Source organism: Dermacentor silvarum, chromosome 3 (genome assembly GCF_013339745.2).
Source record: "Dermacentor silvarum isolate Dsil-2018 chromosome 3, BIME_Dsil_1.4, whole genome shotgun sequence".
NCBI lineage: Eukaryota > Metazoa > Arthropoda > Arachnida > Ixodida > Ixodidae > Dermacentor > Dermacentor silvarum.
Window position 1 is genome coordinate 65820584 of NC_051156.1, and position 22326 is coordinate 65842909.

The 22326-nt window shown below is 51.2% G+C and overlaps 1 protein-coding gene across 1 annotated transcript in view; it reads right to left on the bottom strand.

The window, feature by feature from the left end:
• Positions 1-22326, bottom strand: part of LOC119445478 (monocarboxylate transporter 3-like) — a 117265-nt gene that overhangs the window by 20078 nt on the left and 74861 nt on the right. The window contains exon 4 of the mRNA XM_037709760.2: positions 12091-13041. Coding sequence (XP_037565688.2) covers positions 12091-13041 — 951 coding nt within the window. The remainder of the gene's footprint in view (positions 1-12090; positions 13042-22326) is intronic.

Consider the following 22326-nt stretch of genomic DNA (forward strand, 5'->3'; position numbering starts at 1 on the left):
TTTGCAACATTTGCGTATACGCGACAAATGTTGCACAAGAGCAAGTTAATTTTTTTCGAGTGCTAAACCATATTTTAGAGCCCGTTCTAGGCAAGTGTCGGCGTTGTCCTTCGTAACCGAACGAACGAGCACAGCGAAGGATGAAAGCGAACGCGGAGCGCAGCGGGATGAAAGGCGGCGACAGCGAAGAGCGAGCAGGAAAGCGGTCGAGGAGGGTATGGCGAATGCGTGAGAAGATAAGTCACAAGCCTGCGCGGCACACGCAGCACAGTCACAGCGTAAGCTGGTGGAGCGGCTCAAGAGTAGCTCCAATTTGGGCACCACGCACAACAGGGTCTTCACAGCAGTATGTTCGCCTCGTTTTGACGAGAGTGATCTCAACTGTCCGCCCGGCGCAGGCACCTTAACTAGATGGCGCCACCATACTGGCGGAGGCTCAGCAGCTCGGGAGCACGTTGATTGCGTGCCTCGTGTGAATCGCATATCGTCGACTGCGCCTGCGGACACTGCGTTTGCAGGCATCTTACCTAGATGGCGCCACCATACTGGCGGAAGCTCGAGTTGTCTCCTCCTGCGTGCTTGCAATAAGGGTATTTTCCGCGACCCGATAGCAAGCGCTTGCGTGGCTCAGCGGTAGAGTATCCGGCTCCCACGCAGCGGGCGCGGCTTCGATCCCGGCGGGAATCCGGTACTTTTTCGCGTTTACGGCAAAAGCGGTTACGCGGCGGGAGCCGGTGGCGGCGGCATCATCGCGCCCCGAAACGGATATTGGAATGAGCCCATAACAGCTTACGCTGTAAAAAGCCTAGTGCTTCGCAAGACGGGCTTTGCGGTGACGATAGCTACGATGTGGCACCAGAGTAGTGCGGGTCGTCTGTATCGAAACAACGCACTGCATGAGTGGAGGCCTGTGTGCGGCGGCTGCTGTCAATCGCGCCCACACGTCACCCCCGCGCTGCTTCTCGGATCTCTCGCTTTGCGAGGCAGTCACGCCACACTTAGCTCCGTTTGCAACGTGCCACACGGGACAGATGGTCCGCGCCAGATAATATATCACAAAATGAAAACACGTATACAGCTGCGCTCAAATTTCCAGTTAGGGGGGTATCGTAATCGTCGGCGAATTTTTCTGCCAGAAAAGATTACTTTCTTGTGGATTTTAGTTGCGTACCTAAAGCCAAAGACAGAGCTTCTGGTCGGGTACTTTGCGTCAGAAGCAGTGAAATTTTATCGCAGATCATATCACAGTGACCTTGAAGGTGCAAATGAATGCTTTGACGTGTCACGAGGGGTAAAATTTACGCAGGGGCAGAGTCATGCGACTTTAAATTGGATCTACTTGTCTCATTGGTAAATGTAAAAGCCTAAATACGCTTGCAGGTGCGCGAAACTTCGCGTCCGTGCACCTGCGCATGCGTAGATGGTGCGGTGGAGATCGTAGGCGTCGAAACGCGACGCGACCACGGATATTTTCTCCAGAGAAACATATGTGCTCTGGCTTGCTCACAAAAATACGAAATGAAGTGTACGAAGGCGAAAATAGTCATCCAAGTTGGTGCGCATCAGATGGTGGTGTGAACCGCTGGCCTGCTTCAAACTACCTTTCTCCGCGACGCATGGCAAACGCGAGACGCGCCGGCGCGTGCTTTCGGGTGCTCGAAAGCGTACGTGGAGTTTGGCCTTAACGGTTACGCAGGTGGAGGAGGAGGAAAAAACATTTATTTGAAACTAGAGGCTCGTGGTTTCTTCAGATGCGGGAGGCGACGGCGGTTAGTCGGCCTGGAGCCCCTGCTCCCTGGCGGCAGCCTAGACCGGCCCGTCACCCAGACCTGCTCATCTGGGTTGGAGCTGAGCAGTGTGGCCTCCCACTGCTGCGTCGTGGTAATTTGTAAGTCCTGTGGACTACCGCGGATACGTATATTCCGACAGCCCCACAGTATATGGAACAGGTCGGCCCGGGGAGCTCTGCACAGCTTGCACTGCGGCGTAAAGGTTGCTGAATCGATGTATGAATACAGAATTGGTGTTGGGAAGGTACCCGTCTGTAGCTTCCTCCAGATGAGCTCCTGCCGTTTGGTTAGTGATTCGTGAGCTGTGGGGTATATAAGTGTGCCTAGTTTATATTATTGCGTAATTTCATTATAAGTCACCATACGGTCTCGTGTCGAATACCCAAATTCCTGTGTCTCCTCATTCTCCGTTCTGACCTGGGTTGGGCCGTGGGCTCGGAAGCGGAAGCAACAGCCTGTTGGTGGGCGGTCTCATTGCCGGGGAGTGAGGAGTGGGTTGGGGAGCAATAAATTTGGACAGTGCAATAGTTAGTGTTTTGGGCAAGGATTTTATTAACTTGTGGGGAAATGCGCCCTTTAATATAATTGCGAATAGCGGATTTAGAGTCGCTGTTAATGAAAGCGTTGGGAGTGTTGGCTATGGCCAAGGCGATCTTCCGCCTCCTCCGGGTTAGTGGTTTTGATAGAAACTCCCGATATTGTTTGCCCTACATAGTTTATCACCGTGACCGAAAAAGCATGGCGTCCTTGGATCTCGGCCGCGGCAACGTACGCTGCTTTATGATTAGTTGCAAATCGGGTGTGCAGGGCCTTGGCCAGCTCCACCCGCCTTTCGGTGTGTTGGGTGGGGTTTATATTGTTACGCGAAGAACGAGTCAGTAAGACGGGCAACTATTTACAGGTTGTATTTACAACAGCGGTTGCAGCGCTGACCGGTTAGGTTCACAGCGCGAGCCCAGCTCGTTCTTCCTCTTCTTTTCTCGAGTGATGGCGCCCGCGCGCCTCGGTCAAACAATCAAATACCACACGCGTGTAGCATAATCCCCCGGCGGCAGAAGCGACGTCCCGGAGCGTCTAAATGTCATCACTGGGAGGGTGATACTGCTTCAGTCATGTAACGTGCACGATATCGCTGAACTGGGAAGCAGATGGGGCGTCAGGGGCGATCTCGTATGTGACGGGAGTCACGGCACGAAGCACTCGGTAGGGGCCTGTGTAATGCGACAGCAATTTTTCGGACAGGCCGACCTGACGCGACGGATACCATAGAAGCACCAAAGAACCAGGCAGGAAGTGCACGTCGCGGTGTCGCTGGTCGTACAAACGCCTTTGACTCTCTTGGGAGTTCAGAAGGCGGTCACGGGCAAATTCCCTTGCGTGAGCAGCGCGGGCGACGGCATCAAGTGCATATTCACTGGTGGGTGCCGCGTGAACAGAGAGAGTTGTGCCGAGGGGCAGTGCTGGTTCTCGGCCGAACAGGAGGAAAATTGGGGAATAGCCGGCTGTGTCGTGGCGCGAGGAATTAAAGGCAAAGGTGACAAACGGCAGAGTGAGGTCCCAGTCTGTGTGGTCGGAAGAGACATACTTCGCGAGCATGTCTGTGAGAGTGCGATTAAGACGCTCCGTGAGGCCATTAGTTTGCGGATGGTATGACGTGGATAGCTTGTGCCTCGTGGCACAGGACTGCAGGATGTCCGCGATAAGTTTTGACAGGAATGTCCGGCCACGGTCTGTGAGAAGTTGTCGCGGAGCTCCATGTAATAAAATCACGTCGCGTAAAAGAAAATCGGCAACATCTGCGGCGCAGCTTGTAGGGAGCGCTCGGGTGATGGCGTAGCGCGTGGCGTAATCTGTGGCCACAGCGATCCACCTGTTCCCAGAGGTAGAAAGAGGAAAGGGACCAAGTAAATCTAAACCAACCCGAAAAAATGGCTCCGCGGGAATGTCGATTGGTTGTAGGTACCCAGCAGGTAGCGTCGATGGTGTCTTGCGTCGCTGGCATTTATCACACGCAGCTACGTATCTTCGAACGGAGCGAGCAAGCCCAGGCCAAAAGAAACGTCGGCGGATCCGGTCGTAGGTACGTGACACACCGAGGTGACCGGCAGTGGGGAGGTCGTGAAGTTCGTGGAGAACAGCCGAGCGAAGGTGTTTAGGGATCACAAGGAGTAATGCTGGGCCGTCGGGGTGAACGTTGTGGCCGTAGAGTACGCCATCTTCAAGTGTGAATAAGCGAAGGGAACTGTCGGCAAGTGGAGATTCCAGGCGGTCAATGATGACACGCAAGGACGGGTCACGGCGCTGCTCGTGGGCGACATGGACCAGTCGAAAAACATAGAGAACGCAGGCGTCGGTGTCAGGCTCAGACGTAGAGCTCGGGTTTTCGACTGGGTAGCGAGAGAGGCAATCTGCGTCCTGGTGTTGGCGTCCCGACTTGTACGTCACTGTGTAGGGATATTCTTGTAGTCGGAGAGCCCAACGACCGAGCCGCCCAGTAGGATCCTTGAGCGACGAAAGCCAACACAGCGCATGATGGTCTGTGATTACTCAGAAGGGCTTGCCATATAAATATGGGCGGAACTTTGAAACAGCCCAAACGAGAGCAAGACATTCGCGCTCGGTAATCGAATAGTTGTGCTCTGCAGTTGTCAGGAGTCGGCTAGCGTAGGCTATAACGCGGTCGTGTCCGTGTTGGCGTTGCGCTAAGACGGCGGCGATCCCATAACCACTGGCATCGGTTCGGACCTCTGTTGGTGCGGACGGGTCAAAGTGGGCCAAGATCGGTGGATTAGTCAGAATCGTGATAAGGCGTGAAAATGCGGCAGCCTGAGGGGAACCCCACGTAAAAGGCACGTGTTTCTTCATAAGTTCTGTGAGTGGTTGAGCGATTGCTGCGAAATCTTTCACGAACCGTCTGAAATAAGAACAGAGCCCCACAAAACTCCGGACGTCTTTGACAGACTGAGGTACAGGGAAAGCCGTTACTGCTGGAACCTTCTCCGGGTCGGGTTGTACTCCGGAAGCATCGACTAGATGGCCGAGCACTGTAATCTGTCGGCGCCCGAAGTGGCACTTCGATGAGTTTAATTGGAGCCCAGCCTTGCGGAAGACGTCAAGGATGACTGCAACGCGCTCAAGGTGCGTCTCAAATGTAGGAGAAAACACAAGGACGTCGTCGAGGTAACAAAGGCAAGTTGACCATTTGAAACCTTGAAGCAGAGAGTCCATCATCCGTTCGAACGTGGCGGGGGCATTGCATAAACCGAACGGCATAACCTTAAATTGGTAGAGGCCATCTGGAGTGACGAAAGCGGTCTTTTCTTGATCTTGCTCATCGACGGAAATCTGCCAATAACCAGATCGAAGGTCAATGGACGAAAATATTTGGCACCGTGAAGACAATGAAGAGCGTCGTCAATTCGTGGTAAAGGGTAAACGTCCTTCTTAGTGATTCGGCTTAGGTGGCGGTAATCAACGCAGAAACGCCACGTGCCATCTTTCTTTTTGACGAGCACGACCGGCGACGCCCAAGGACTCGACGAGGGCTCAACAATGCCTTTGGCGAGCATCTTGTTTACTTCCTGCTGAATAACTTGCCGCTCTGCGGTGAACACACGATACAGTCGGAGGTGAATGGGAACAGCATCACCAATGTTTTTTCCGATGCTCAACAAGGGACGTCTGACCAAGTGGGCGATTTTCAGTGTCAAATATGTCGCGGTAGAACAACAAAAGGCGATATAGGGCGGCTGCTTGGTCAGTGGCGAGGTCCGGAGCGACCATGGGACGTAATGGGCCGTCGAGGTTCAAGGCGTCCTGTGGGTAATCAGGAGGATCTGGAGACGCGTCGGCTGCAAAAACAGTGACGTGGTCGCCTGTCACAGACCGGAGCGTGGCCACCACTATGCCTTCAGGTAACACTTGCTTCGTCAAGCCAAAATTGATGACGGGGAGACACATCCGATTAGCGGCAAGGGTAACGACGGAGTGTGGCACAGAGACGTCGCGCGCCAGGAGGACGTCACGAATAGGTGCAACGATATAGTCGCCATCAGGCACGGTTGCCGTTGAGGCCAATTCGACGAAGGTTAGGGCTTTTGGAGGTAACCGAACAAACGCTGTAGTGCAGAGGGTGTTCGGTTGTTCGGGGCGAACGTCGGAAACAAGAGGAAGCTCGAGGCACAGCGTACCGGTGGAACAGTCGATGAGGGCAGAATGCGTCGTCAGAAAGTCGAGCCCGAAGATGAGGTCGTGAGGGCAACTGGTCAGCACGGTGAACAGGACTGGAACGCGGCGGCCAGCAATTCCTACGCGCGCAGTGCACATACCACTGACGGCAACAGTGGCGCCATTGGCGACGCGTACGGCCCGAGTGATGGCAGGCGTAAGAACTTTTTTGAGGCGACGACATAGATTAGCGCTCATTATGGACACTTGGGCTATAGTATCAACCAATGCCTTGAATGGAACACCATCCACGTCTACGTCAATTAGGTTCGCGTTCGTGAGGAGCGTCAGCGGAGGATTTGTACAGGACGGACGGGATGCAGCACTACCTCCAAGAGCTGCATGGCCTAGTTTTCCGTCCGGCGGTTTGGCGAGGAAAAGCAGCGAGGTTGGGGTGACGGGGAGCGACGGCGTTGAGGTGACGGCGATGGCCCGGAGGAACGGCTGTCAGGGGCATCAGAAGTAGAGTACGGACGGCGAGGTGAGTAACGGCGAGCGTCGGCGTATGGGCGAGGAGCAGGGAATGAGCTCCAGGACGGCGGCATCCAGGTGCTGCGGCAGTGGCGGGATACGTGACCAACTCGGTGGCAGCGGAAGCAGATCGGTTTGTCGTCGGGGGTACGCCATTCAGCAGGATTGCGTGGTCTGGGAGCGAAATACTGGTCGTTGAAGGATGTGGTCATGGAAATGGATGCCGAATCAGGTCGGGAGACAGAGCAGGCGGTAGGGATGCCACGGTTTGCAATTTCTCGCCGCACAGCTGCTTGTATGACGGAAATAGTAGGGGCCGCTGGGTCAAAGGTACCGTCGAGGGGTCGTGGATGAAGGGGGGCCGGATTCGCCGCTTCAATCTCACGGCGAACGATACGAGTGACGTTCTCTTGAAAAGGTCGTGTGGCAGGAAGAGCGGAGCAAGAGGACGTGGCAGGGGTGTTTGGGAGCCGGGAAAACTGTGGGACGACGCGGCGGCTTTTGGCTACCTCGAAGCGGCGGCATTCTTTGACGATGGCGTCGACAGTAGAGACGTCGTTATAGACGAGCAAATTGAAGGCGTCGTCTGCGATGCATTTTAGGATATGGTCCACCTTGTCAACCGCGGTCATGTGCTCGTCGACTTTCCGGCAAAGCGCGAGCACTTTCTGTATGTAGGCGACATACGATTCTGTCGACGACTGGACACGGGTAGCAAGCTCCTTTCGCGCTGCCTGTTGGCGACCTGACGGGTTGCCAAAGAGGTCGCGAAGCCTCTCTTTGAAAGTGTCCCAGCTGGATATCTCAACCTCATGGGTGCGAAACCAGACAAGCGGTGTCCCGTCCAGATAATATATAACATTGGCAAGCATGATGGTAGGGTCCCAGTGGTGGTTTCGGCTAACACGCTCATACATGCTGAGCCTGTCGTCGACGTCAACGCCATTTTGGGCAGAAAATGTCCCAGGATCACGGAGACTAGGAACCGTAATGTACGTTGTGGTAGGCGCCGAAGGTGTAGGTGGCGACGGGGTGTTTCCATCGGAAGCCATGGCTGAGAAGACGACGGTGCGGCCGCTTCGGAGCTCCGTGGCGAGGACGGGGAACGTTCCACCTCCACCACGATGTTACGCGAAGAACGAGTCAGTAAGACGGGCAACTATTTACAGGTTGTATTTACAACAGCGGTTGCAGCGCTGACCGGTTAGGTTCACAGCGCGAGCCCAGCTTGTTCTTCCTCTTCTTTTCTCGAGTGATGGCGCCCGCGCGCCTCGGTCAAACAATCAAATACCACACGCGTGTAGCAATATTACGAGGTAAGGGGAGAATTTTGAGATGTGTTCTCTGAACAGGGCATATATTGGCTTTGGGGGTTATGGTAGGGGTGTAAGAAATGCCGGCTTCTGAAAGAGTATAGCGACCGGCTGTAGTTCGCGACAACATCTCATTTTGCGCTGTGAGGTGGGCCTCCACCATCTCCTCTAACGTATTGTTGAGTCCTAGCACGAGAAGCTTCTCCGTAGAGGTGCGTATCGGTAGGCCGAGGGCCACCTTATACACCCTCCATAGAAGTATCTATACCCTGGACTTGTCACCTTGCGTTAAGCGTAGATATGGCAGAGTGACCGCAATTCTGCTCAGCACGAAAGCCTGAACAAGTCTGAGGGAGTGTCCACCTGTTTCATGCCCGCGTGCCTGCTAATCCTGTTTACGAGTCATATTGTTTGTAGTGTAGCTTTCTCCAACCTGCTTAGCGTTTCAGCATTCCGCTCTTTGTTTTGAATATTGTAACGATTTTGAGGAACACAGGTTAACAAAACAACGATATTTATTAAGGGCGAGCCTGTGCCCACGACTAGAAGTCACTGCGGTCGTGAAGAATGCCCGGCAGTCGCGTTCTAAAACTGGCGTTCCACCGTCTTCTTCTTTCTTCTCGAGTCCTGCCTCGTGTGCGTGGCGCATGCGAGCTGGGTCCAACTGGGTGCTCGTGCCACGAAGATCGCTGCCTGTTGTTGCTGAACAACACCACGGTACGGCGTGCACAGTGTCCAATACGAAGGGCGCGCAACTTGAGTGTGGCTAAGTTGTCGTGGCAATATAAAGACTTCTGGGATCGTATTCGCTCCCACAAACATTGTGATCGTTGGTGGGGAGCAGCGAGTACCCCGAGTGCCTCGCTGTTCTCGAAGTAGAAGTAATTCTGATTTCTGTGGCGAGCATTCCAGTCCTCTAGATCTGGCGTAGTCATCAACTATTTGCACTGCCTGCTACAAGGTTTCTTCTATGTGCACGTCGTTGTCTTTTGATACCCAGAGGGTGTCGTCATCAGCACAGATGCTATGTTTGAGATCTGCGATCTGGGACAGTAGAAGTGGTAACCCTCTCATCGACATATTTAAGAGAAAAGGAGACGAAACCGATCCTTGAGGGGTCCCTGGACTGCCTAAGTGAATGGTGTTCGAGTACAGATCACCAATGTTCATCTCCGTTGTCCTGTTGTGTAGGAAGTTTCTGACATATGAGTATGTGCGCGGCCCCACGGCTAGCTGACGTCGCGATTGAAGAATAGCTGTATGCGTGATGTTATCGAAGGCTTTTGTCAAGTCTAACCCCAATATCGCCTTAGTGCCCGCCGCAGAGATTCGATCCAGCACGTCATGCTGAATACGCAGCATGGCGTTCTGAGTCGACAGCCCCGGGCGTAACTCCTCTTCATTTTTCCGATCACGGCTGGGTAACCTGCGTAAACCTCCACAAAGCTGTGGTGCCTTCTGGTGGTAGCTTTGGAAGATGAACTGAAATTTGCTGCACAATCCAAGATTTCAAGAAATAGTCATTGAGGAAATAAATACTGTTCAAATAAAAGATTTTACTAACAGAACGATGCGAGCACTTTGAACAAATCCTCAAAATGCAAGCTATAGAAAGATTTGGTACTCTAGCGTTTGGAAAAAGAAGCGAAGGAACAGTGCTCAAAACAATGCTTAGAAAGTTGACTGCGCTAGAATGCATTGATCCTGGGCGTTTATTGTTACGATATTCTCAAGATAAAGCAGAAGTTTGAACTGTGTGAAGAAGAACGTTTTCCAGGTGCGCTGGTGCGTGCAAGAGCACACGCTTTGCCGGGTGCCGAGACACCCACGAAAAAAGTTCCAAACCTACAGCGAATGCGTGGCCAAAATAACAGAATTTTACGTGCCAAAACCACGATAGTGGGGGACTCCGGAAAATTTGGGCCACCTGGGGCTCTTTACCGTGCACCTTAAGCTAAGTACACGGGTGTTTTCGCATTTCGCCCGCATCGAAATGAGGAACGCACGCCCAGCGGAAGGACAACAGAAGGCCCAGTTGGCCTTATTGCTGTGTTACATAAAACATTTAAAGTAAGCAGAGCTCAAGTTCTGGTGGCATACTTATTGAGGCGTATTATTTTAAGCCACTATCCCCATCACCGGGTGAAGCTTGCATAGTTATGGTTCCAGAGACGGAAGACACCGACAAACCTAAATCTACAAGATCTTTAACAAACTGCGGTTATACCATTTTTATGAAAGCTCTGGCGCGACGCCTTCACAAGGTGATAAAAGAAGTAGTTGGGGCATGTGAGACCTGCAGCTCACATAATCGCGCCATTGTCGTGAACCTACACAAAATTCGGTGCGCGTTTGAGTGTTGTAACGACATGCAAGCTGGAATCGGTGTCCTTCAAATAGACCTTGAAAATACGCTTGACCGTGTTGATCCTTAGATTTTGTTCAGTGTTGAATCAGGTTAATTTAGGCACCATCATAACACCGAGTCTCCGATATGCCATGGACACCCCCATCCCCCATGGCGCATCGGAACTGCACTACGAGAATAATAGTCCATCAGACATTGAGGGCCCCCACTGAAGTAAAGCGTTCTGTACACCTTGGATGTCCTCTCAGCCCACTGTTGTTCAGTATATACGCATATATCGAAACATTCTGTAAGGATATTACCGAAAAATCGATCATTCACGGGTTTCGTCTACAAGTCATTTATGTAAAGCTTCTCGTGGATGCAGACGATGTGGATGTATGCTACACTGATAAAGAGAGCGTCCAGGCAACTATCAGTATTGTGAAAAGCTTTGGTGAGGTCATGCACAGCTATGTAAACTGGGGCAAGTCCCTGGGAACTCTGGCAGGGTGAATGTCCGGCCGCCCCTCACACGTTCGCAAATGTAAAGTGGGTCACAATCACTGTTGAATATGTGGGCGTCCCGCTCGACGCTTACAAAAAAAATTGAAGAATATTGGTGAAAAGAAACAAGCGCAGTAAAAAGAAAAAAAAAAGCTAATAGGCAGATGGCGAAACATTTCTCGATATTCGCCAGAGCCGCTGTGTCTAACTTATTCTTTGTATCGAAGATTTGGTACGCAATGCAAGTGCTGCACTGCTCCCGCGTTAACGCACCAAAGATGGATTGCGTCTTCGCCACGTTTGTTTGGGCGTGTACCTGGAACCGCTGTAGTCGCACGAATTCGTTTCGTAGGGTGAAAGACGGGGGTGTGGGTTTGACATGCTTGTTTTTGAGACAGGTGGTAAACCGGTTGTTTACCGCTTTACCACCTAAACAAAGTTGTTTCTCTCTCTTCTGAAGTGAAACTAATATTTCTCTGCGAACTGCGCTTCAGGTCACGATCAAATATGCATTATCCAAATTTGTAGTTGGCACCGATGTTATTTGGAGTAGGGCACTGCACGGGCCCGGGCTGGCCCAAAAGCTCGTGCTCGACCTGGCCTGGGTTTTTGTTCGGGTCGGGTAAGCAATTGCTGACTCGGGCTTGGGCCGGGCTCGGGCCTAGAAGCTTAGGGTTCTGGTCGGACGCGTATTAGGCCCCAGCATGCCTCTGGAACTCCAGAAAACGTAAAACTATAATAGCTGTAACATCATGCAAATTTTAGGTAATTGATGTCTGTTGGTTTATAAAAAATTTGAGGCAGACCGGCCGCGACACAGAAACGATACGCTGCAGGGGTTGGTGTACATTAGCAGCGCTCTTCAGTCACTGGGAAAATGGTACCGGTGATCTCCAGTGCTCGCTATACGCCCCGCTTTTCAATGTGATTAGCATTATTTGCATACTTCAGATACTTTAAACTATCTATCTATCTATCTTCTCCCGCCATATGGCGGAAATTGTCGACTAATTTGAGCAACTAAATATGTCGTCGGGGTCGTGATGCCCTCGTGGTCTATCCATCGTCCTCGTACAGTCATGGTCATCCGGCTGAAAAACAGACGCGTGATCGCGAAGCTTCAGCCTTCGAGATCGTGCCGGCCCACTATGTAACAGGGGGGCCTGAGTGGAGTTCACAATGTCTTTACCTGCCTGCGAAAGATTGGCGCTTCGGGCACGCCCGTTCGAAGAGCGCGGGGCATGGTCTAGTCGGGACATTATCTGACCACGGGGGAGGGGCAGGTTTCCCTTCTTCAGTTAATTTTTTCCGTGGCCCTGACTATATATATATATATATATATATATATATATATATATATATATATATATATACATTATAGGCGGACTGTGGTTAGCGTATATTTCATGTCACCCTTTACATAAATGCTGCTTACCAATTATTGATGGGCTGCACAGTTGCACAGGGATAAGAAGCAAGCCAGACGCTGCCATGCACACCGGAACTTGGTCGGCACCGAAAAACTCCGTCATTATCGAGCAGCGCAGCGAGCTCATCGTGGCTACGAACATCACGAGGATAGCGTCAACGGCCAAGTACGGCACAGACCACCCGGCGTGCGGCACCATACCGTAGAAGAGCGCCATGAGCACAAAGCACGCGGCTGCCATGGTGGGGCGGCCGATGAAACCCATATCGGCTATGAGGGGAAGTGCGACGTAGCCAATGATTTCCAGCACGGTGGCGTACGTAACCGCCATGTCGGCGTCGGACTGGGGAGCCCCCTTGTCAACTGCGTAACTGTCGATCGTCTCTAGGAAGACGTTGTAGCCGTAGATCTCGACCACCGCGCCGATAGCGACGACGTAAAAGCTTGGCACCTTCAGGATAGAAAACTTTTCAAGGAAAGGCATTGGTTCTTCTTCAGCCTCTATGTCTTCAGGAATTGACGGTGGCAGCGTGTAGGGTGGTAGAATTGCTTGTCCGAAACTGTGCTTTTGAGCTTTAACACTTTTGTCGTGATGAGTGTCACACGTAGAAGGAGCGGAGTCCACTCGATGAGCAGCGACAGTCCACTGTGAAATATATGATTGGCGAGCAGCAATCTTGCACGATGCCCTTCGATAGGCTTCATTCTTTTTTTCGACTCCTGCTCGCATCCAAAGCCAAAATGCTACGGCCATGACGTGCATGGCCAAAGCGCTGTAAATGAAGAGGGTTCCACGAAGGCCGTATTTCTCACTCAGAAAGGAGAGCAGCGAGGGAAACACGAAGGCGCAGATTGTGGTTCCTGCGTCCCGCACACCGCTGGCTGCTCCCAGGTACTTGTCAAAGTGCATTCCCAGGACAACCATCAGGCTCACCAGGACAATCCCAGCGCCCGCTCCTGTAATAGACCCATGGAAAGCGAGAGCTCAGTAACCATAATGATTGATTAAAACTAATATTGTGAGGTAAGCACACATAATTTCGCACATGGCATATTGTATTTACTCTTCGTTTGACTACGCCGGATTTTTACATTATACGCAAAATTAAAGAACGTCGACTTGTGTTTCCTACTTCTGCACAGACCCTTGCTGTATTATTGTACAAGCGGTAGCACAGATTGGGCTTATTCTTTATATGTGCACAACAGTTGGCCTGTGTGCTTCCTGTGCCTTTATTGCAGCTGTGCAGACCAGTATGGCTTCATATTGCCACAATCACTTTGTGTTAATGAACACAAGGGCCGTCAGTAGCAAGGTTGGTCCGACAAACAAGTAGGGTACCTATTACAAGTTATTGATGCACTGACATCAGCCACCAATTGCATATAAACACAGAAGTAGAGTTATCTGCCGCACGCAGTGTAAATGGGAATTTTGCGAAAACCATCGGCAATGACACCAAATGATAGCTTGCCTTATGGCTGCCAAAGAAGAGTTTTGACAGAGGGAGGGCTCAGAATTTACATTTCTGAAACACTCAATCAGCATATTCAGAAAACATGTTCTTGGCAAAGGCACAGCAGTACCTCGATGCTCCGAACCAGCAACGCACGCCTGCATCATAGCGCTGAGAACCTGTTATGAACCCCAACAGCATCACCTCGATTCCCATAAAATATGCGGGTAGAGAGGGGCACACCGAGCAGGTGCCCCCCCTCCTCTGGTATTGTAGGTGCCCCCCTCGAAAAAATCCCTGGCTATGCCATTGCACAGCCGAGTCCCGACTAAATGTTTATTGAAAAAGATTACACTGAAATGAACTGTGGGTGCCCATAGCAGTAACTTAGGCAATGCATTTAACGTTTACAGGAATAACATTGATTGAGAGCATAAAATATAGGATTGGGGTTCATATTCGGCTAATATACGAACCACAGTCCAGCTGCACGCGCGGCTGCAACCAGGCAGCGTCGGGCTCAGCAGACCGCTGTGCAGATAGCAGCACAATCCGCAGTTCTCCATCGACAGCGAGCGGAGAGTTCAATTCGTTCTCGTGAAAACGACGCAAAGAGACTTCTGCGTGAAGACCCTCTACTGCGTTCTGCCTAAAATGGAGCTCCTATGGAGGCGCTCCTACAACTTACGCTGTGACTGTGCTGCGTGTGCCGTGCAGTCCTGTGACTATTTTATTGCAATTACATGGACACCCCAAGCGCATTTCTGCCGTGGTCGTGGTCGCGGACGTCGCTGTGAGGTTATGTATAAAGTCCACATACGGTAATATCGTCGCCGCGTGCCGTATGCTGTAAGTGCGAGTGAAATCGTGCGAGGGTCGGCCGATGATCGCCGATAAATCTTGCACGCGCGAGAACGATAGGTGGGGCGGAAGCGCGCTTCTTCTATCGCGGGCGAGGGACGGCGAGGGGGGGGGGGGGGGCAAGCGAGAGAGGGGGGTGGCGGCGTTTTACTCTGGCGGCGGCTGATTACGGGGCGGCCGCCGTATCCTGAAAGCAATCTGCGACGTGGAGAAAGTGCGCACCCACGCGGGCCTCATCAAAGCGATCCGCGATGTGGACGAAGTGCAACTAGTGCCGATAGTTTCGTATGCTCTGTGCTTTCCACGTTTAGTTCGCGTTGCAGCTAAAAAATAGGTGTAGAAGACAAAGAAGAAGAAGGCAGGCAAAGCGAAAGTGCAGAAAAAAAGTAAACGTCACGCCGACGTAGTCAATGAACGAAGAAACAAGCTCCCGAAGATAAATGAAAAGTAGAAACAAAGAAGGGAATGAGAGAAAAAAACGAAAAAAAAAGTTACGCACACGCAATGTACGGCTTCATGCGCACAACATGAACTATGCCTGAGCTCGGTTGTCTTTGTGTCCTACTCCGTGTCTGCGATGTTGTGTCCGGAACAACTTCGTAGTTTACGTCATTGACGCGGCGGAGCACTTTATACGGACCGAAATACCGGCTCAGCTGCTTTTCACAAAGGCCACGACGGCGAACGGGGGTCCACACCCAAACTTGGTCTCCGGGGTTGTAGGACACGTCCCTTTGGCGGATGTTGCAGCGTCGTGCCTCTGCCTGCTGCTGCTGGCCGATATGCAGCCGCGCGAGCTGCCGAGCTTCCTCAGCACGCTCTGCAAATTCCTCGGCGTCAATTGTCAAGAGGTCAGCGTCTTGACACGGCCGCATAGCGTCCAGCATCGTCTGGACTTCGCGACCATAGAGAAGGCGAAAGGGCGTGAAGCGCGTCGTCTCTTGCACGGCGGTGTTATACGCGAAGGTCACGTAAGGCAAGATCCGATCTCATGTTTTGTGTTGGACGTCGATGTACATTGCGAGCATGTCTGTGACCGTCTTATTCAGTCGCTCGGTAAGTCCATTGGTCTGCGGATGGTACGCGGTCGTCTTGCGATGCCTGGTGTTGCTTAATTCAAAAACTTCGTCCATAAGCTGCGCTGTGAATGCTGTCCCTCTGTCTGTTATTACAGTGGAGGAAGCACCGTGACGGAAGACGATGTGGCACATGAAGAATTTCGCTACCTCTGCGGCCGTGGCTCGTGGGATCGCCTGCGTTTCAGCATAGTGTGTTGAATAATCATTCGCGACGATCACCCATTTGTTGCCGTCGGCAGACACAGGAAACGGTCCGAGAATGTCCATGGCGACTTGGTCGAAAGGCGTGTGAGATGCTTCAATTGGCTGAAGTAAGCCAGCTGGCTTAAGGGGTGGTGTCTTGCGGCGCTGGCATTCACGAGAGCCTTTAACGTACTGTTTGACGCTTGCCGAAATCCTGGGCCTATAGTACATTTCGCTTACTATAGCGAGTGTTCGTGAAAAGCCTAAATGACCAGATGTCGGTTCGTCATGGTAAGCGAAGAGGACGTCGTCGCGCATGTCCCCTGGAACCACCAGGAAGTAAGCACGGCTGGTCGAACGAGCATTCTTCTTATACAGCACGTTGTCTCGCAGACAGAAGGACGTCAGCGAGCGAGACAGATGGCGTGGTATAGTTGTGTCGCGGCCCTCGAAATGATCGATGATCGGTTGAATCCCAGCGTGGTCACGCTGCCGTCTGCTCAAGTCCGACGAACTAATGGCGCCCAGGAAGCCATCATCATCCTCTGTTTCCGGATTGGCAGGATCAATGGGTGCGTGGGACAGCGTGTCAGAGTCCTCTTGCTTACGGCCAGACTTATAAACGATGGTGATGTCAAATTCCTGTAGCCGCAAGCTCCACCATTCCAGTCGTCCTGAAGGGTCGCGCATGCTTGCCAGCCAACAGAGGGCATGGTGGTCCGTCACTACTTTGAAGGGACGACCATAGAGATAGGGGCGAAACTTGATGATCGCCCACACGACCGCGAGGCACTCTTTCTCTGTAGTGGAATAATTCGCCTCGGCACGGGACAGGGAGCGGCTGGCATACGCTATAACTCTCTCCACTCCATCTTGAAGCTGGACGAGCACTGCGCCACGGCCAATGCTACTGGCGTCGGTATGAACCTCAGTATCAGCATCATCGTCATAATGGGCAAGAACGGGTGCTGACTGCAGGCGCTGTCGTAATTCAGCAAAAGATGCTTGTTGCTCATTATGCCACACAAATGGCGTATCGTCCCCTGTAAGGCGAGTCAGGGGTGCCGCTATCTTCGAGAAGCCTTTAATAAACCAGCGATAGTAGGCGCATAAACCCAGGAAGCGCCGGACGGCCATCTTATCGGCAGAAGCTGGAAACGCGGCACAGCGGCAAGCTTGTCTGGATCGGGTCGGACCCCTTTGGCACTTACTACATGGCCGAGGAACTTGAGCTCTTCATAACCAAAGTGGCACTTTTCGGGCTTAAGTGTGAGATCTGCCGATCGGATGGCTTCTAGCACACTCCGTATAGCGGTGAAGATGCTGCTCGAACGTTTCAGAGAAGATGACCACATCATCCAGGTACACAAGACAGGCCTGTCACTTCAGTCCAGTAAGGACAGTGTCCATAATTCGCTGGAAAGTAGCCGGGGCTGAACACAAGCTTAAAGGAAGCACTCGAAATTTATAGAGACCATCTGGATTCACAAAGGCTGTTTTCTCGCGGTCGCGTTCGTCTACCTCGATTTGCTAGTACCCGCTTTTTAAATCGACAGAAGAAAAATAGTGGGCACGCCGTAGTCTATCTAACGAGTCGTCGATACGCGGCAGCGGGTACACGTCCTTTATAGTCACGTTGTTAAGCTTGCGGTAGTCGACACAGAAGCGTAGCGTTCCGTCTTTCTTTTTGACAGGAATGACCGGAGACGACCACGGGCTGTTGGAAGGTTCGATGACGCCATCGTCAAGCATCTCCCGGACTTGCGTACGTATGGCTTCGCGTTCTTTTGCCGACACGCGGTAAGGCTGCTGCTGGTGTATCGGGCGTGCGTCTTCGTACTTGATGATCCTGTGTTTAGTGATGGAAGTCTGGCGTACCTTAGAAGAATGTGCGAAGCAGGTCCTGAATTCAAGCAAGAGATTGCGCAGTGCTGTCTGGCTATCGGAGGACAGTTCAGAATTGATGTCGAGATGGCCCAGAAATGTGTCTACTGTCTCCACTACTTCTGACGTGAAACAGTTGTTAACGTTTGCTACTGCGTCTGCAAACGCTAACGAAGTGCCGCGGAACAGGTGTCGATGCTCGTAGCTAAAGTTGGTAACGAGCAATTGCGAATGACCAGCACAAATCTGTATAACACTTCTAGCCACACAAACACCAGTAGGTGTTCCAAGTTACTTTCGGGCACCGCTTCGCCATCGCGTAAGCTGCAGCATGTGACGTCGACGAGGACACTGGCTCGTGGAGGAAGCGTTACACTGTCTGCAGAAACACGAAGTACGTCGTTGCGCCGTTGGCCGTCTTGCACGTCGATTGCTCGTTCGGCAGAGAAAGTGATACGACGCTCTTGCACATCGATAATCGCGCCGTACTTCTGCAGGAAGTCAACCCCAAGAATAACGTCGCGGGAGCATTCGCGTAAGAGAAGGCAGCTCGCTACGAACGTAGATCCTTGAATCTCAACTCTAGTCGTTCAGGCGCCCAGTGGAGTAACGACGTGGCCGCCAGCCGTCCGAATCTGCCAGTTATGCCAGGGCGTGATCACTTTCTTCAGCTGCGTTGCTATTTTCCCGCTTAGTGCCGTGTAGTCTGCGCCGGTGTCCACTAGAGCACTAACGGCATAACCGTAAATACTCACTGGTACATCGAGCGAAAGCCGGTCGTCCCTTTCAGCTGCAGGTGATGGCGGATCGGTATCTTTCCGTAACTGCGTCCGTCGGAGGTCTTCAGCACTTCGACCGTCAGCGACCTCGCCCCCAAAGATCGCCTCAGTTAGTTTTCCCGGCGGGGACTGGTGGACCGCTCCGAAGAATAGCGCTGGGGCGGAGGTGAAAATCGTCTCGGAGACGGCGATCGCGACTGCCGCCTGGCAGGCGGTGGCAAGCGCTGCTGAGAGAGGTAGTCCTCAATGTCCCGGGGTCGCTGGCCGTATCGGGGCGGCGGCGACTATACGGAAAAGCCGCGAATACCAAGGCGCCGGTATGGGCACTGGCGGTACAAGTGGTCAGCTTCACCGCAATGGAAGCACAGAGGCGATGATCGGGTGTGCGCCAAACATCCGACTTCCGAGGGGGCGGGCGGTTATCGTCGACGTAGTGAACCGCGTGTTCCAAACGATGGGCAAATGTAGCGGCATGAACAACCCGGCGACGGTGTATACCCAGCGTCGTAGTACGATATCGGCTGCGCCGGCTGAACTGACACCGTAGCAGGAACACGAACGAACAGCGGCGGAGAGGCAGCAGGGCGCTTCAGGGCTTCCGCGTAGGTCGCACGGGGATATTCAGGAGGTACTGCCGCAGCGTTAGCAGGAGGCAAGGTGTCACGGAGCGCCTGGTGCAGTTCGTCCTTGATAATGTTCGCTATGGAGCTTACCGTAGGGTGCAGGTGTTACGGCGGCCTTTTGCAACTCTTCACGCACTACAGAGCGGATGAGCTCTCGGAGACAGTCACCGTTGCTTCCTATGGACGTGAAAATGTCAGCAGCAGACATGCTGTTCGCTTGCCGCTCATACAGGTGCGAGCGATGCAGAATCATTTTTTCCATGGTCACGGCCTCGGACAAGAACTCCGCGACCGTCTTCGGAGGGCTCCGTACGAGGGCAGCGAAGAGTTGCTCCTTGACCCCGCGCATCAGATGACGTAACTTCTTCTCCTCCGTCATTCTTGGATAACCATAACCCTTAAGCCTTAGCATAACCCTTAAGGCCAGGACCAGCTAGGTGCCGATCAGCTCCGCTGTTTCTTTAGCCTTGCGCCACTAGTGCAAGCTGCGGTAATTTTTTTCAGACGAAGCCTGTATTTCCTCACAAGTGTCGGTGCCGTTGAAGGTCTCACCGCAAAAAACCCGTCTCGCGAAAGTGAAGAAAAATGGCGGGAAAGGCTAAGAATAAGCTGCTGGTGAAACACGTGAGGTGTGCGCCCGTAACACGTGACGGTAGCACCCAATCAGGAGCAATCGCGCGCCCGGAGAAGGGAAAGGGAAGGAAAGGGCCTTGCGCGCGTTTTGTGTGGTCTCCTTTTCAGTGCAAGCATGGCAAACGGATGGGAAGGCCGCGTTGTTTGGTCGGCGGACGTCGTCAATGTCGCCGGGAGCAGGCTCGCGCTCGCCATGCGGCTCTTGCATTCAAGGCAGCCCCAGCTCAAGTTCGGTTACAGCGGCAGGCAGCGGATCCCACGTTAAAAGCCCGTCTTATGGAAGCCCAGCGTCAATGAAGGGCAGCGAACCCCGAGGCCAGGGAACGGGATACCAAATTTTGAGGGTACGACAAGCTTCGCGTGCCAACCCTCCCCCTGTTCCCAATAGGGGAAGGGCCGACGAATTTTTTTGCCGAGTCATCGTCACTCCGAAAACACGATGTACACTCATTTTTGCAAGTCATCATGTTTTGTGCAAGTCATCCTTCCTATGATTCACAAAACTGGAACCATGACCTAGCATTTTTTTTGCTGAATGACTCACTTGGACACTAAAATCTCGCATACTTTTTTGCGAGCCACTCCCGCAAGACCCCTTGAGCCACTTTTCGTTCACACTTGATGTACTCTTGATTCATCCTGTCACTGCCTTGGTTTACCTTCATTCACTCTATCATCTCGGTTTTAGTTCCATCACACTTGGTTTGCTCTATTATTCCAATTTTCCGATTTTCATTACTCTTAATTCATCCTTTCACCACTTGATTGACCTTCATTCACTCTTAATTCACTCTTATTTAGTATTCATTCTCCTAGCTAACTCTATCTCATCATTACCTTTCGTTTGACTCTCGTCACCCAACTAAACAGGTTTAACTCACCATCAATTCACTCTTAATTCACTGTCAATTCACTTCTGTGTATACCAATTTTTTAAAATTATCATTACCATTATAACCATACTTACACCCATTACTATAATTATTTGTCGGTTCTGGGCCACTTTTCGGGTTTCCGACCAATTTTTTCCACTTTGTCATACTGATTATCATAATTATTTAGTGACTATAATGATCCTCTATTGATATTTATACTCCTCATCTAATTACTTATCGATTTATATATAATATCATGGTGTTTGTAATTACGTTAACCAGTTATCGAGTTCTTGTACATATTTTCCCGATTTTTTGAACTACTCTTTCAAGGTCACTTAAAAATGAGACATAAAAGGCCCTCGCCTTATCACATTCATTCCGACAAAAAAATTTTAAATAAAGATAAACATGTGCACAACAATGCACCAGTAACTTCGTATTTATCGAAAATATGATCCCTTAACAAATCAGTAAAAACACAACAATGCATGCAATATACTGTAAAGGTTAAAGGGGAGCAAGAAATACTTGCATTTTCCTTGTTGGTAACCTAATGAAATTGAACCTGTTGAGCGTTTTCTGCAATATAATGCAAAGTTTCTCCGTTTGTGGAATAATCTTTTAGCCCTCACACAGAGGCCAGGAAAATGCCAACGCTATCCAGAGAATCCTATTTGGACAATAGAAATTCTGACGGTAGTTGTCACCTGACTCGCCGAAACTCAAGCTTGAAAATTTTCAGCAACAGCTCTGGGACAAGATATGAACTAACGATAGAAGAAATAGCATTTCAAGAGCAGGCTGATCTTCCAGAACTCTAATCAGCTGCTAGTGGAGCAAAGGACATGCGGCCCTTTCGCAATTATTTTGCACCATTTTATCCTGCGATCCCAAGCGCCGCGTTTCATTGTACATTTTCCTTCGTTTATCACCTAAATTCTTTGTTTATATTGTACTTACTGAAGTAGGCTGCGCGATAAAACTAGGCCGCTAGAAAAATGGCAGAATAGACATGACGCGTAATTCTTCTGTTTGCATCTGACCTCATTCCGTCGCGCCGCTCGTTTCAGCCATGAATCGCAGTAACTGATTCACCTACCGGAGAGGTTAGTTAGCACCCTTACACACACACACACACACACACACACACACACACACACACACACACACACACACACACACACACACACACACACACATATATATATATATATATATATATAGCATATCATAAGAAGCCAACAAACAATAAAACCAAGGACAACATAGGGGAAATTACTTGTACTTACCAATTAAAGAAATGGTAAATAATGGAAATTAAAATAGACTGAAAAAACAACTGTCCACAGGTGAGGAACGAACCCACGTCTTCGCATTACGCGTGCGATGCTCTCACCATTGAGATACTGCGGAGCCGTTTTCCCATCCACTTTCTGGGGTATTTATGTTTTTACGACTAGAACTAACCTTGGGAGTGTTAGCCGCCACGACTCACAAACCATAGAGCGGATGTGGAAAATCCTTTCTGCCACAGGCGTCACGAGCACGTGATCTTTTTTCGGTGATGGCAACTGGTCAATAAACCCACATATGCGACCTGAAGGCATCATTGTTGCCGGATTCGAGCCCTCGTTATGTAGTGAACGAGAAGAAAGGGAACCGAGTGGCCCGATTTTTTTATTAAGCATATCATAAGAAGCCAACGAACAATAACACCAAGGACAACATAGGGGAAATTACTTGGACTTATTAATTAAATTAAAGAAATGATAAATTAATGGAAATGAAAATGGATGAAAAAAGAACTGTCCGCAGGTGGGGAACGAACCCACGTATTCGCATTACGCGTGCGATGCTCTCACCAT